Source organism: Mesocricetus auratus, unplaced genomic scaffold (genome assembly GCF_017639785.1).
Source record: "Mesocricetus auratus isolate SY011 unplaced genomic scaffold, BCM_Maur_2.0 Super-Scaffold_6730, whole genome shotgun sequence".
NCBI lineage: Eukaryota > Metazoa > Chordata > Mammalia > Rodentia > Cricetidae > Mesocricetus > Mesocricetus auratus.
In genome coordinates, this window is record NW_024429184.1 from 91621906 (window position 1) to 91637478 (window position 15573).

The window sequence follows — 15573 nt, forward strand, 5'->3', positions numbered from 1 at the left end:
TCTATATATGAAAGTTGTCTCAAACACAAACAAACAGAGAGCATATATCCTGGACACCAGTGGCTTTTGAACAACAATCAAATGAAAAGATTAGTGGGTGACTTACATATTCGATCAACTATCTAATAGAAAAGCTGCCAGCTGAGAGGTTTAAGGCACAGAGATAGGACAGAATGAAGGAAGAACATTATTCTTCTGGGATTCTAAGTGAGTTCTTCAGCTTCAGCCTTTAAGGTTAGGGGAGATGACCCTAATATCATAACTGATACTGCCACTATTAACCCCTGAGACACAGGTCTGGAAGATAGGATGGCTCTATCACTGCAGAGGACAGGGCTACCTCCTTAGTTTGTTCCTTCTTTAGGCTCTTGTACTGTCTTTCTCTCTAGGTCAAGTTCGATCCTAAGAGCCTCTCATGTGTTTTCAGAATGCAGAGCTCCTGCATACTCAAAGTTTCATATTACATCTGTAGCCAGTACAGACTACTTGCTGAGATGTGCATCTGCTGTTGAGATCTGTGTGTATTCTGTAGGAGCCGGTACAGGCCGTATGCAAGAAGGTACAAGGAGCTGACCAGTGAAGGGAGAGTAGGCAACCCAGGGGTGGTATCAGCTGGTTGTGGGCATGCTCAGGTGAGTCACATTGCTGGTTCACTGGTATGTCTCTTAGTGGAGTCTTCAGACTGGTTATTAGGGTCCAGGGCTAATAGTGGAGAACCACACATGAGATGGATGACACTCCCTCTTCTCCTCCCCATTCTTACCTGTTTCTGGCTGGTTTCCGTTGGCTTGTTACTTCAGTGCTCTTGATGAGGTGAGATGGAAGTGAACTGTTGAGCTGTCTGAGCTAGAACCCTACAGGACTGAGGAAGCTGGGCACTCACACTATTCTCAGTTTTTCCAGGGGAGAAAGTACAAATCGATCCAGTCTCTCGCACTACCAAGCTCTGTTAACTATGGGAGAAGCACAGGCAACATGAGGAAAGTGAAGCTGACCCTCTTACGCTTTTCATTGTGCTCACATCTGATTTTTCTTCCACTGGGAAGCTGGAAACACAGTTGCTGGGGCTTCCACAAACTATTCCTAAGCCTGGCTGCCAAAACAGTGTTTCTGTGGGAGATGGCCTCGAAAGACCTAACATGGTGCTTTCCTATCATTGTTTATTGGTTTATTGGATCAGCATAGATTTGTGTATAGTTAATAAAAATGAGTTGGTTTGTTTTTTGAGCAATGTTATTCTATCCTGCTCTTTAAGCTTCTCCATAAGGAATCTGAGATTTTGTTTGTTTTGTTTTAACAGAGGTTTATAGTGTATCTACCATAAGGGCACATTGGCCTCATTCACCTTTGAACTTATTTCTCAAGACTGACAGAAATGATATAATTTTACTCTTAAATATATATTTTAACATGATTGAAAACCTCAAAACATCCTTTCTTTTATGTATCGAAATATGGCTTTTGAAATTTTAGGTTTCTTCTGGTATTTTATTTGAAATTTCATTGAACTTACAGACCATATTTAAGGAAAATTTGTATCTTTTATCTTTTATCATACACAATCTCTTTGTGAATGTGAATTATCCCTTTATTCATTCATATCATTTTTATACTTCCATAAAAGCCTTTTCAATTCTTTACTAGGTTAGTTTTTAAATATTTTTATTAGCCAAGGTTCAATCAAAGAGTAGTAATGCCATAAGAAATCAATGAATGCATGATTCACATGTTTTCCTGCATTTGATTTATTTCAGAGAATTGGCTTACACAATTTCTTGTATGAACTGGTTGACAAGTCTATAATCCTCAGTGTAGGTCATCAAAGAGAGGTGATGCACAGCCCAGGTTCATGGACCTTGGACTGAAGCTCCTCTCTGCAGGAAGAGTTTCTGTATACCTTTTGTTACTCAGCCTGACTGGTGACAAAGAATAGTTTCTGTGTTAGCCTCAGTTTACTAAGGACTTTGTGACTCGTAAACTCTCAGCAGGGCCTAGGTTAGTGTTTAACCAAATGATTGTGTTCTCTGTCTGGGCCAAGTTGACATGTTCACAAAATCATTACAAAACAACTTTGATTGCTAATTAGCTTGTATCTGATTTTGTACCTTGCAATTGCTAATGTAGAGGGCCTGTAGTGGGTTTTGTAAGATTGTCTTGTATCTGAATGCTTTATTGAATTCTCATATTTCTTCTCACACTTGGTATGTAGACTCAGCTTGACATTCGGTACTGATCCTCAGCATCAGGAAAGCAATCCCTTTGATCCTACTATCAGCACGTATTCCTTGTCATTGAGACTCAACAGTTTCTTTCCTCATGGCACTGCCCACCCCTTTGGTGATGGCATGTAGATTCCTCACTCATTCTCTTGACATCCAGGGGTTGATGACTAAATGCCCATCATAGAGAAGATGCTTGTGTTCTCGTGATTTATCCAACATTTACAAACAGTTCTTCACATTTTCAGTTTTCTTTCCTATTTCTTTGAAATCACTAATGCTTTTGAACCTTATAAAAGGCTTCTTTTGTGGTATCTAGAAAACTAGTATGAGTCCACTAGCATGTGAATTTCACATGGATTTCTGGATTGCTTGTACTAAACCTACTTGCTCTGTGCTCTGATAAATATGACAAGCTATATTTTACTCTATTTCATGGCTAACATTCTTTATAATTTATGCTTGTGCTCACAAGTGAAATTGATTTATAGTTTTCTTCCTTATCCTTATTTATTTTTAAAATAAATAAAATAAATTAAAATAAAAAAATAACTTTGTAAAATGTCCTAGGTTACTTTCTTCTTATTTTTACTTTCTTAAACTACTTCCATAGGAGAAGGTTATGGGTCCCTTCTATGCTGGCAATGTTTTTCTGTACAATTTTGTGACCCAGCACTTGTTTCTAATCCATGGTAATATGCCCTATAACAAACAGGAAAGCAAGAATATTCCTTTACAGTGGATTCTAATATGTACAGACAATCATATAATGTTGCAAAGGAAATAAGATGTCCTTTTGTCTGTAGGGTTATAATTAAGATAAGACCCACTTTGCCTCACTTTTGAACCAGTCTTGGGGCTTCTGTCTGGGTGGCACGTGAGCATTCGCTCACACTCTGATGCTTCCTCCCTAGGACATACAGGGCGGCTGCTACAGTCCCTGTGCATCACCAGCCTCTCCTTCCTGCTGTTGCACATCATTTTCCACATCACATTGGCCAGCCTGGAAGCTCAGCACCGCATCGCACCTGCTTACAACTGTGAGTACCAGCCTTGGGCTTCTCTGCTCAGTTGTGCACGTGATGGATCTGTCTACCTATCATCACACACATATGAATCTGCGACATGACTGCACTATGAATTCATTGCAATTTTGGTCATTTGCTAATCTAGTATAGAATAATATATGTGTGTGTGTGTGTATGCCTATATGTAGGATTTGCCATGGAAAATGAGGTCGTGAGTCGAACAGTGGATCTCCAACTTTTATTAGATATTGGGATCCTATATGATTGTAAAACATAGTCATTTGTCTTAATCTAAAATCTGGATCTGCATAGATCCCTTGGAACTCAGCTGTAGGACAGTAATATCCAATATGTGAGCACACAACAGAAACTTAGCAATATTACATGATTCGATTGTGCCAAGCACAGTACAGCGTTTGTTATGTCTATGAGAAACGGCATAATGCATACCATTTATTTTCAAACTGGGAGTTTTTCACTTGATATTTATGAGGAAGAAAATGTGTAACTCAGAGTGTAAACTTATGACATGAGAAAGTCAATATATTTACTCTTTGTTCAACTGTTAACTTCCCAAAGTAAATCACACTTCAGTTTCAGTAGAATTTGTATTTGTCTCTTGAAAAAAAATAAGCATTTCACGTAGATGGCATCCAATCCATATGTTTTCAGTTAAAACTAAAGAGACCCTGAGATATTTGAAATAGACTCTAATAACAGTTTTGACTTGTCCGTTTTTCTTTGAGGAACCCATTTGTGGCTTTGAAATTTCCTGAACTTTCATGAGCATAAGTGTAAGGACAAGGAAGTAAACATACCTTCCCCGTAAAATAAAAAGATCAGAATTCTTCATGTACCAAAGGGCGTTAAGTTAAATACAGTGTAGGATTCTGTGATGGATTTTACAGTCATAAATTATTCATTAGCCTTCTCTGTACAACTTTTAGACATTTGCAGAACTAAAGATTTATTAGGTTCAAAATTCTTTTAATAGCAATTCCTGCCCAAATTGTATTTTTATTTTAAATCTGTATTTTGAGATAGGTCTGCTTTTCTTTAAACTGGTATGTAATGCATACTCCATAAATCTACCCAACTTAAATATATAACCCAGAGGGTTTTTAGCATATTCAAAATTCAGGCAATTGTTTAGAATGATAATTAAAACATAGTCTTCATTCCAGAAGACATCACATACCCATGGAGAGGTATCCTTTTGCAAATAGTGTCATGTTGCTGAGAGACATAGAAGACTCACCAGGAGATGAAACTCACTGTCTCTTTTGGATTCTGGGTATTTCTGTATTTACTTGCAATTAAACTTTCCTACGATTCCACAAAGATACAAAATATGACATGAAATGACAATATAACTTTCTTTGCTATATTTATAAATATGTTTGCTTTGCATGTATTCTCTCATGTGTAGGTAGACAACACACACACACACACACACACTCACACGCACACACACACACCTGTTCTTGCTTTGATTTTCCTTTCCTAGGCAAGGCTGCTTCAACTGAGACTGTAGTGACATCAATCCATGTCCCCATTTCCCAGGCAGGGCTTGGGAGAACAGGCTTCCCTGCTGTTATGAGGACTGACCTCTTTCTTCTCATCTTTCTGTGTTTCTTGCCCATCCATTCTTGTGGGATACAGCTGCCTCTCACACTACTTTTTAAGCTTCTCAATACCTAGGCTGTTACCATGTCCCCATTGGAGGCATTTGTTATTAGTGTGTAAGTCATGCTGCAGTATAAACTGCCTATGAATCTAGTGAGAACCTCCCATCCCTTTCCTTCGTGTTCCCAGATGGGACTCTCCTTTGCAAGAATCAAAACGAATGGAAACCATAATAGCAAACTTCATTTCAAGAAACTAAATTCCAACTTGAAGCTTATTTGGAACCACATCAATGTTCCATTTTGAAGTTCCAATGTTTTAGATGAGTTAACCAATAGGAAAGGACTAGCTTAAAGACTGAGTTTTAAAAAACTCCAGCTATTTCCTTCCAGCCATAGGCACCTTGAATGTGAATTTATAGATGTAATAAATTTCTTCTGAAAAATCTTGCTGCTTCCTAGGCCAGTGCTGGCTCATCAGGTACTGCAGGTTTGTGTTGGTTTGGTTTCCTGTGTAACTTTAATATTAATACATTCTTGAAAAGGGATAAAAGAGAAACACCAACTTCAGTGCTTTGTGCTTGTTTAGTGCTCAGGGTTAGCTCAGATGAGGTGAAAGCCTAGGGAATGTTTGATGCACACATTACTGAGACTCCTGGAAAGGGTGTGAGGCTGGGAGATGGGGACGCCGGCCTTTCATTTAGAATCGGCTTTCCATCACAACATAATTGTTTCCCTGGCAGATGGAACGATGTTTTACTGTCAGGGCGCTAACACAAAGTCTTTGGTTCAAACATCCATTTTCAATGAGAAGACAAATGCTCTCTTGGTCAACAGTGTTACATACCAGGAACACGGCCTCTCTCTTTAAGATGTTAGTAAATGAGATGAAAAATCTCTCCAACAAGTGGTGTTCAAATCCCAGACCACCAAGTGCTTACTTCTGTGTTTTAATTCTGTTTCTTAATGACTTGTTTCTTTGCTTTAAAGTCATACTCTTGCCCCATTATGGCAAAAGCTCCCTGCTTCTCTTTGGAATCCAAGACATGAGTTTGGGGCACAGCAGTAGCATTTATAAATACTGAACGCTTGAAAGCCCTCTTCCCCCTTGACTCCCATGAATATTAACTGAAAGCAGTGAAGAGTTTTGTTTTGTTTTGTTTTTCAAACCACCTCTATTTAGTTTTTTGCTGGTTGGCAGATTTCTTAAACGTGCCATTGTACAGAATTGAAACACAGTATTCTCTCTCTCTCTTTCTCCCTCCCTCACTTTCTTTTTTTCTTTCTTCCTCTCTACTTCCCTCCACCCCAAACAGTGCTCCTATAGGTAAGTGAGGAGTCAGTGGGCAGGGGAGACATCTGTAAATTTCCCCCCAAAGTCCTGTAGCACTAACTAAAATATTTTCATTCTGTCAGAACTATGCTACTTAAATAAATGTGAATCTGGTTTTGATTATGTCACTGCCATTACACAGAAGGACTGTGTTTGATTCTGTGGTAGATATGTAGTAATGTCAGTGAAATTTCCAAGCTGGACCAGTCTGGATTCCTGTTCTGTATGTACTCTTGATTGAAACAAAACGTTGTAGGTTCAAAACTATGAAAGAGAAATTTCTGATAATAATAACTTCACATGGACGCTTACCCACAGAGCATTTTGGTTCCAGGGACTACATTTTTTTTCTCACTATAGAGAGGACTTTTCATCATCAGTGAGAGCATTCCATGGTTCCTGTGTCATTATCGAACCCTATCTTTAAGACTAGCAGGGCTGTATACCTGGACAGCTATGGTCTTTGAAGGCATCTGCAACACCTGAGGCAGTGAGTAGGAGCTTTCATTCCTGGCCCCTCCTAGCCAGGAGCGCTGTCAAGTCATTTCATACACAGAATGACAGGTCTGGTTAGCTGGCCAAGCCCTGCCTGCAGGGCTGTTTATTCTACATCTTTCTCCAGGGATGTCTTTTTCCTGTATAAACACAAAGCTAAATGTGCAGTAATCGCTGAAGCAGGGACTGTAATGATGAGAACATAGGCTCTGCAAGGACAGGAGAGCTGTGGGAAACCATTGTACATCTGAACTGCACACTCTGCCCTAGTACCTGCCCCCCCCACACACACCTAACAAAACTCAATTGTACAACCAGGCCAGCACCTACTCCCTCTCACACATACATCACACAGCTCTGGTGACTGAGGCAAATTGATTTCCATCCACACACTCACTCATGTCTCTCAGTGCATTGGGGGAAGGCAAGTTTGTTATCAGTGGGCTCCAGTGGAAACATGACTGAAGGAGCTCTTGTAACTCCTGCTTGCTAGACTTGCTGCTCCTAGAATGAGTGCGTATGACTTTTATGGCCAAAAGCCACACCCAGGCAAGAAAGTTCATCCTGTGGCGAGGAAGCAGCCCTCAGGGTAAAACCCTAAGCCCATACTGTGTCAGTGTTGGTCTTGATTTACTTTGGAGTTATAGTAACAGAGTAGTATTTAACATTTGGCATGCTTCAAATAGAATTTCTCATCTTATTATGAGAAGTTTTAAAATGGAAATTTTATGACATTTAATAATTGTAGATGATTGTGAGCTATGCCTCTCTGTGCCCCAGTTTCTCCACTGTCAACTGGGTAGAACTTGCCCTAGTGTTAGTTGTTGGGAAGGCTGAGTTAATCAGTTCTTCAGACATATGACTGGTCTATATTAATGACTATAAATCAGTGCTTATTAAATATAAATAGCTGTGGTTGACATCACTACAGAAGTAGATATTTATTTTTCAAGATCACACATGACTCAAAGATACTAGGACAAACTCAGATCCACTAATATTTTAGAAAATTATGAACCTCATATAGAATTACACAATTGTCTAGGACAATACTTGCCTCTGTTTCATATTAATTCTTCTGTACCCCAAGGTTATACCTGTGCTGCATTTCGAGAGAAGAGGTGAATATGACCAAATCACATTATATGAAATCCTCAAAGAACTAGTAATAAAGATGTTAATAAATTTACTAGATCTTTTAATACACACACACACACACACACACACACACACACACACACACACACAAAACCAACACCACCAAGAACGTGTATCTAACCTCTGCCCTCCTTCCAGAACTTTCTATTATTCTTCAGTGATGAACATCTGGAAACCCTCACTCTACCTGCTTGGAGGTCATTACATGAATGTCAGAATCCTTTAGAATCCTTCATTCTCTCATCTGCCTCAAAGCTTGCCACTAAGACCATGTGTTCAGCTCAGAGAAATACATAATAAACAGATGACTCAGCATTTCTTCCTTTTTTCCATATTAGAAAATTCAAGAGAAAGAGGCAAAGGATAGAAGTGTTGGGAGGAAAAGGAACCAACATTTCTATGTTAAGTCAACTATCACTCTGTCACTTGTATCATCTAATTTACTCCTTTGTATGTGTCTTAAAGAGATTAAACAGCAGGTTAAATTAAATGATAAAGGTGGTAGAGTGTCATTACTCTAACCCTGACAGAGAAAGTAGGGCCCAGAGAATGTGTTATATTGGTCCACTTCATGAGGAGGAAAGGCAGAATTCTAACTCAAGTCTCTGGACTCTAATAGTATCATATGCTCTGAAACTTAGCTTCCACAGAAAATTTTTATGGAGTAGTTTGATGTTTGGTTACGTATATTTTGGAGAATAAGATTAGAATGAAAAAATATTAGAGGTTATGCCACACAAAGGGACAGGTAAGCTTATGCACTAACACTAGATAGAGGGCTAACTGTCACAAGCAACTGATTCACTTGGCGGATGCTATTGGCTATTGAGATTATCTTTCCCCCCTGAGTTACAAAGACAGTTTGGTTAAATGAACCATATTTACATCCCTCCTTGGCCACATTTTCCATGATACCTTCTGTTTGGTAGCTCTAGCCATAGCCCTGTATCACAGTGCTTATAGCCAGGATCCTGCAGTCTATACTAGGTTGGGATCGGTAGATTTGAAGCCTGAGAAAATCTTATTCCTGAAAATGAAGAGCAAAAGCCAAAAAGAATGGGCTGATGCCACTTGTGAGAAATCTCTTGAAGAATGAGCCCCTGAGCCACTGGCTCCTGAGGCTGTTTCCAAAATATACATAGCATCATCGTTCCATTACCCAGAAGACATGGTGGGTGTTTGAGACAGCTGCAGATATCAGATCCTTCTACATAAAGTTCTTCACTGTCTGCTCGATGTTTGGCCTGGCCAGTGTCCTTTGTGGCTGAGGGTGTCTTGCCAAGTGAGATAGTTGGGGCCTGACTTGATGCCACTAAGGAAGGCTGTAACTTCTTTTTTCTGGTAACTCTTACAGTTTGGATATGAAACGTTCCCACAGGCTTATGGTTCAAAATAGACTTTAGGGAAGTGATTGGTTCCTGTGGGCTCAGACCTAATCAATGGATGGATCTCTGGGTGGATTCACAGCCCAGAGGTAGCACGGGGAAATGGGAAGAGGTGTGGCCTCATCGGTAGAAGCAGATGCTTATGTCTTTTCTACAAGGATGTGTCTTGTCCCCTCTCCCCTTTCTTTTCCTGCTCTCAGTTTTTTGGCTCCAGTGAGGTAAGCGACTTTGTTCTAGTATGCCTTTCTGGCACTGTGCTCTGTGTCACCATGGTCCGGAAATAAGGGAGTCACCTAGCCATGTACCAAAGCCACTGAAACCGGAAGCAGATTAAATCTCCTTCCCTTTCAGTGGTTATTTCAGCAACAGCGACAGTGACATAATGATAGTTACAACCTGTCACACCCATTAAAACCCTGCTGCGTGTTAAGTTATACAGATTTTTAAAAATGAAGCCATCATGTTTATTTCCTGATAGAACCTCTAGGTCCCCGAAAGCAGAGATGTCCTAACTTGGATTTGGGTTTGGGTTCTGGCTCGACAGAAGACCTCTTTCCTTGAATGTCATTGCCACTCATTCTGAAGTCAGGTGACATTGAAGAGTTCCAGCACAGACTGATGCTCCAGCAGTCCTTGTTTTCTTTGCTCTTACTCTGTATCTGCTCTCTTTGTTTCTTTGTGTGAACACCATGTATGCATGTGTTTGTAAAACACCGTTTTGGTGCTAAGTTTTGTTCTAAATCAACATGGCAACATTGCTCATGTTTGATTGCTCACTGTATCCCAGATGTATTTTGTTTGCATCTCAGTTTTATGGTCTGGCCTTGCAGCATCTCTTGTTTTCCTTGTGTATGGATAGCTGTTGAGTCTCAGGAAGAGGTTTGAGCTGTCATTAAATATTTTAACAGAAGACACATAGATGGATGGTGAGAATGTGAGGTGGCCAAGGGACCAGCCCCACTCAGCTGCATGCCTGAAGCCCAAGGGCTACTTGAGAACTTGTGTTTCTCTGTCTCTCTCCTCTAGCAGCTGTGTTATCCAGGTTCCCACTACCAAGTCAAGCATGCTCCAAATTTCAGTTCCTTAACTCTCTACCCATCTGTTTTGTTCCTATGTCCACCCTTCATGTCATGTTGCCATTCCTTCTCCAGGACACTTTGATGATCCCTTGGGCAGATACGCACAGATGCGTCTAAGATGCCCAAATGCTCTAATGTATCAGTCACCACACTTGCCCTGTCTGAGCACTGATGGCATGTTCTCTTATTAAAACACTACGGAATGGAAGGCCCACACTCTCATGCTTTGGTAAGTTGAGCTTCTGTGGTGACTACCAATTAATGTTGTACCAATCACCAAGTACAAGAGTAAATCAGCCACTTGAAATCAACCAAATGGGAAATGAACCTGTTAAAAATGAGCTTTTCTAACTTTCTTTTAAAAAATCAAAACAAACAAAACAACTGTATAGTGCTGTCATTGAACCTGTGACTTTATGCACACGAGGGCAGACTTATATCCCCAAGCCTCCTTTTACTTTTAGTTTTGAGACAGTTTCACTATGCTGCTTACCATGGTCCTCCTGGCTCCCAAGAACTTGGAACTTGCTAGGCCTGGGTTCCATGCTTTGTTTCGTGACAAGTTTTTTGGTGATATTCTTTCCACCAAGGCTTAACTCTGAGCTATGGATGAGAGCAGCTGAGCTGTCCCAGACCAAGCCCTGTCCCTAAGCACCCTTCTCTCATTGATGCCCTCGACTGCTCTCACAGTTCCATTTCTCCTCTTTTCGGGTCAGGAGGAAATAGGCGCTTAGCATATTTTGTTTTTCTTAAAAGTGTTTATCAGATTAAGCTACTTGGTATTTATTTTCTTTGCATGAAGGAAATTTGGTTGCCATTTTGGTCTGGGCAAAACAAGTAGAGAAAGGCTTTCCTGGGGGAAGAAGAGCTTAACAAGGAGGTTCGTGAGTTCAGGGCGGTGGGAATGCTCCTAGTGTGCAGCAGTCATCCCCAGTACTCATTGGCTCCCACATCAAACCCACCGGCTCTTGTCAGATAAGTCACAGGGCTTGAAGTCTAAAGTGATTCGGGATTGATTTTGTTTGCTTAAATAACATTTTCCCTGACCTCAGTTTCATGATTCAGCATTACTAGTGTAAATTATTTACAATAAAAGCACTAAGGCGAGTCTGTGTGGTATGGGAGCAAACTCAAACTCAAATTATAGACAGAGGGCACAAAACCATCACTGTATGTTTTCCAATTTACTGTACAGTTGAAGGATGTTTCAAGGGCATCATGCAACCCCTAAGATTGAACTAAGTATAGTCAGACCATTCCAGAAAATGGTCACAAGGTTAACTGTTCTTCAGACTTAACTACAGTGTTTAGATCTGTAGGTTCTCAGATGAGATCACCCTTCCACAAGCAGGAGTTTGGCAATTTAGACAGACAGTTCTCTTGTTTTTATGTTTTAGGGATCAAGAATTACTTGTACAATTCACATTTTACATTCATTTTCAGAGCCATTCAGTTTGTTTTGTGATTCCTATGCAGAATACGAAAATATGCAAGGTTATTCATGTTAAAAATATCACTGTAAAACTACTATATGCATGTATATAAACAAATTTTCACAGACTAGGTTATCATTTAAGAGTTTGCACATATGCATGGCACTACTGATGATTGTTGTGTCAAACTCCCTTACCTTCCACTGTTCTTTAAAACACTGTATGTAATCCCTAGTTTCTAAATGGACATTTTCAGGAGGGGCTTGGTTTTAGAGGCTGGTTTATAGATAGTGCTAAGTGCTGGCATTGTGGACCTGTAACCTCACACCTTCCAGGGAAACAATTCTCCAGTAGCCCAGGAAACCATTCAGTGGTGTAAGATTTGATGACAGAGCCTGCCAAACTTCATGTGGGGCTTCTCCATCTTCTTCCTATGAACAGACAATAAGAACAAAGCATCTGTGATCCAAACCACAGGGTTTTTTTTTGTTTTTTTTTTGAGACAAGGTTTCTCTGTATTGTTTTTGGAGGCTGTCCTAGAACTTGCTCTGTAGACCAGGCTGGCCTCAAACTCACAGAGATCTGCCTGCCTCTGCCTCCCAAGTGCTGGGATTAAAGGTGTGTGCAACCACAGGTATTCTAATCAGGATAAAACACATATAATTTCCTCTGAGAGACTTGATAACTTTTATATCTGCATACTACATTTCATGCATCTTTTAAAAATCATTTATTTATTTTACATGTATACAATGTATTTTGATCATGTATACCCTCACTTCCCCATTCCAGCTCCCTCAACTTGATCATGACAAATGATTTTTATAGATGTGATCTGGAATTTAATTTGCCAGTATTTTATAGTGATTGTTTTTGGTTCTATATTCATCAGGGTGCTTCCTCTGTAATTTTCTTTTTGTGTATGCCATTGTTTGGCTTTGGTACCAGGGTAATATTGGCTTTATGAAAGGAGTCTGAAGACCCATCCTCCTATTCAATTTTATGGAGTATTTTGAGTATTATTGTTGGTAACCCTTCTTTGAAGGTCTGGTAAGATTCTTCAGTGAGTCTGTCTGGGCTTTTAATTGTCAATAGGAGAGATTTTTTTCTTCCTTTTGTTTTTTTTTTAATTTAAGTTAGAAACAAGCTTGCTTCACATGTCAATCCCAGCTCCCTCTCCCTCCCCTCCTCCCCCGCCCCCCCACTAGGCCTCCCAGTCCCCCACCCAATCTCCACTCCAATCCCCAAGGAGGATGAGGCCCTCCATGGATGATTTCCAGAGTCTGTCATTTCATCCAGGGCAGGGCCTAGGCCTTCCCCCAAGAGTTCAGGCTGAGAGAGTACCCCTCATTGTGGGATGTGCAGCCAAAGTCCATTTGTATGCCAGTGATAAATACTACTCAAGGCCCCATAGATTACCTAGGCCTCCTCATTGACACCCACATTCAGGGGGTCTGGGTCAGTCCCATGCTTTCCACACAGCTATCAATCTGGGGCTCAAGATCTCCCCCTTGTTAAGGTCAACTGTTTCTGTGGGTTAGGTCCATTTGAGTTACAGTTTCACTTAACTCTGGTGATTCTCTGATGTTATATTTTTGTCTGGATGCTGCTATTATTTTACTGGTGACAGTGGGACACTGAAATACCCCACTGTTGCTGTGTTATATTCACATCTAGAAATATATTTGCTTTATGAAAATGAGAGTACATGTTTGGTGCATACATGGTTAGAACTGTTATATTGTCTTATGTTTGACATGAACTTCATTTCTTTTGACTAGTTTTAGTTTGAAATCCATTTTGTTTGATATTTGAATACTGTGCCAGCTTGTTTCCTAGTTCCATTTGCTCGAGGTACCTTTTCCCATCTATCCAGTGGTATTATCTATCTTTGAAAGTAAGGTATGTTTCTTGGAGACAGTAGATCCTTCTTTCTATATCCAGTCTAAATCTATGTCTTCTTATTGGTAAACCAAAATTCTTCATATTCAGAGTCATTAAAAATGTGTGTACTGATTTCCATGATTTTGTTCATTTTGCGGTGTTTTCTTAGGCTTGTTTTGATTAACCGCTCTAGTGTTTTATGTTTTCATTCTGTTTCCTCTTTGAGGTGCTTATCCTTCTCTTCAGTCTGAAGCATTCCTTCCAGTATCCTCTGTAGAGCTGACTTCCTGGTAGTATATTCCTTTAGTCTGTTTTTCTAGTAGAAAGGTTTTATTTCTCTTTCAATTTTAATAGATAGTTTCTTTGGGTATAATAGTCTAAGTTTGGCAGTCAAGACTTTTCAGAACTTGTAATACATCTTTCCAAACCTTTGGTTTTAACAGTTTCCATGGTTAATTCTGATGGGTCTGCCTTTCCACATGACTTGGCCCTTTTATCTTGCAGCTTTGGATCACTTTTCTTTCCACCCCCATTCTACATTTTTTTGTAACATGAAAGTTGAGATTCTTCTGGGAAAAGATTCTGATTAAGCTTGTGAAACCCACAGCCAAGTAGCAAATGCAAGTCTTTCAGGAGTCCAAATGCCAATAACAGCACCAGGAGCTAGCGTCCAGAGGTGAGGACAGTTACCTTCAGTTTAAAGAGAGCTGTGGTACTTATTTGTGGCCCAATACCAAACTGTAAGCTAAATAACTTCTGTCAAGGTAGTCATATGACATTTACTTGTAGACTTGGTTTAATTTCAACTTACAAGTTTTTTATGATCTTTGTTTTGAGATGAATTAAGTCACTCTGAAAATAAATCAGAGTACATACCATAACCCCTGTTATTTTTCAAGTATTATTCTTATGGGTCAAGCTCCAGGGATTGACCTGACCAAGGCTTTGAGAGAATGGAGAAAAGAGGATCACATTGGAATCTCATAGAGAAGCCTCAGCACACTGGAAGCTCAGCATGTTTATTGTGTACACTTGAGTGGGAGGACAGGTTACTGCATACAGTTGGACAGGAGGCTGGCTTAGCTAGTTTCCATAGGAACTGTCTCTACTGGGGAGTGGTCTTCAGGAAGTAAACATTGTGGCAGTATGCGGAAGAAAACTTGGTAGATATTTTATGCACATACTATCTGATGGGGGAAGTCCTGTGTATATGTCAATAAAGCACTGTTGGCCAATAGGAAACCAAGATAGGTGGGACTAGGTGTCCAGGAGGACTCTGGGAAGGAGAAACACAGGGAGTCAAGATGTAACCGCCATGGGGTAGGAAGCCCGGAAATTTCTCCGGTAAGAGAAGTACTTAGATTAACAATTATGGGGTAACTACTTAAGTCAGAGCTAGCCAGTAAGAAACAAGCAAGGCCAACAGCTTCATAATTAATATAGCCTCCTGTGTGTTTATTTGGGACTGATGTGGCTCTGGAACCAAGCTGGCGGGAAGGCTTCCCTTTACAACTATCAACATCCACTTTAGGACCAGGAGATAAGATTTGCCATTTTACTGAGCCTACCCTAGAAAGGTTTTGCTGTTCCTATGAGTCTGAAGTTTTAGTCTTTGGCATGGCCATGCTCATGTCAACAACACACATTCACTTAGGACTGCACTCCTTGCCTATAGTATTCTAAGACCCACAGAGGATGTCTGAAACTACAGTGAGCACTAAATCCTGCACATGATTTTCAAACCTATATATGCAGTGCTCTTTGTGAAACTTAACTTATAAATTAGACAGTAGAGGATCTTTATCAATGATGACTAATGACAAAAAAGAGCCATGATCAAAATAGTCTGCAGTAGAGTTACCAGCATCGTTATTCTTGTTCTTTGAAGCTATTATTTAGTAAAATAGAGATACTTGAAAATGAGCAATGTGATG

General features: G+C 40.0%; 1 protein-coding gene across 3 annotated transcripts in view; it reads left to right on the forward strand.

Moving 5' to 3' along the window:
- The window catches only part of Piezo2 (piezo type mechanosensitive ion channel component 2), a 342822-nt gene that overhangs the window by 133571 nt on the left and 193678 nt on the right, over positions 1 to 15573 (forward strand). For all 3 annotated transcript variants that reach the window (XM_040741718.1, XM_040741719.1, XM_040741717.1), the window contains exon 3: positions 3134 to 3259. In XM_040741718.1, coding sequence (XP_040597652.1) covers positions 3134 to 3259 — 126 coding nt within the window. The remainder of the gene's footprint in view (positions 1 to 3133; positions 3260 to 15573) is intronic.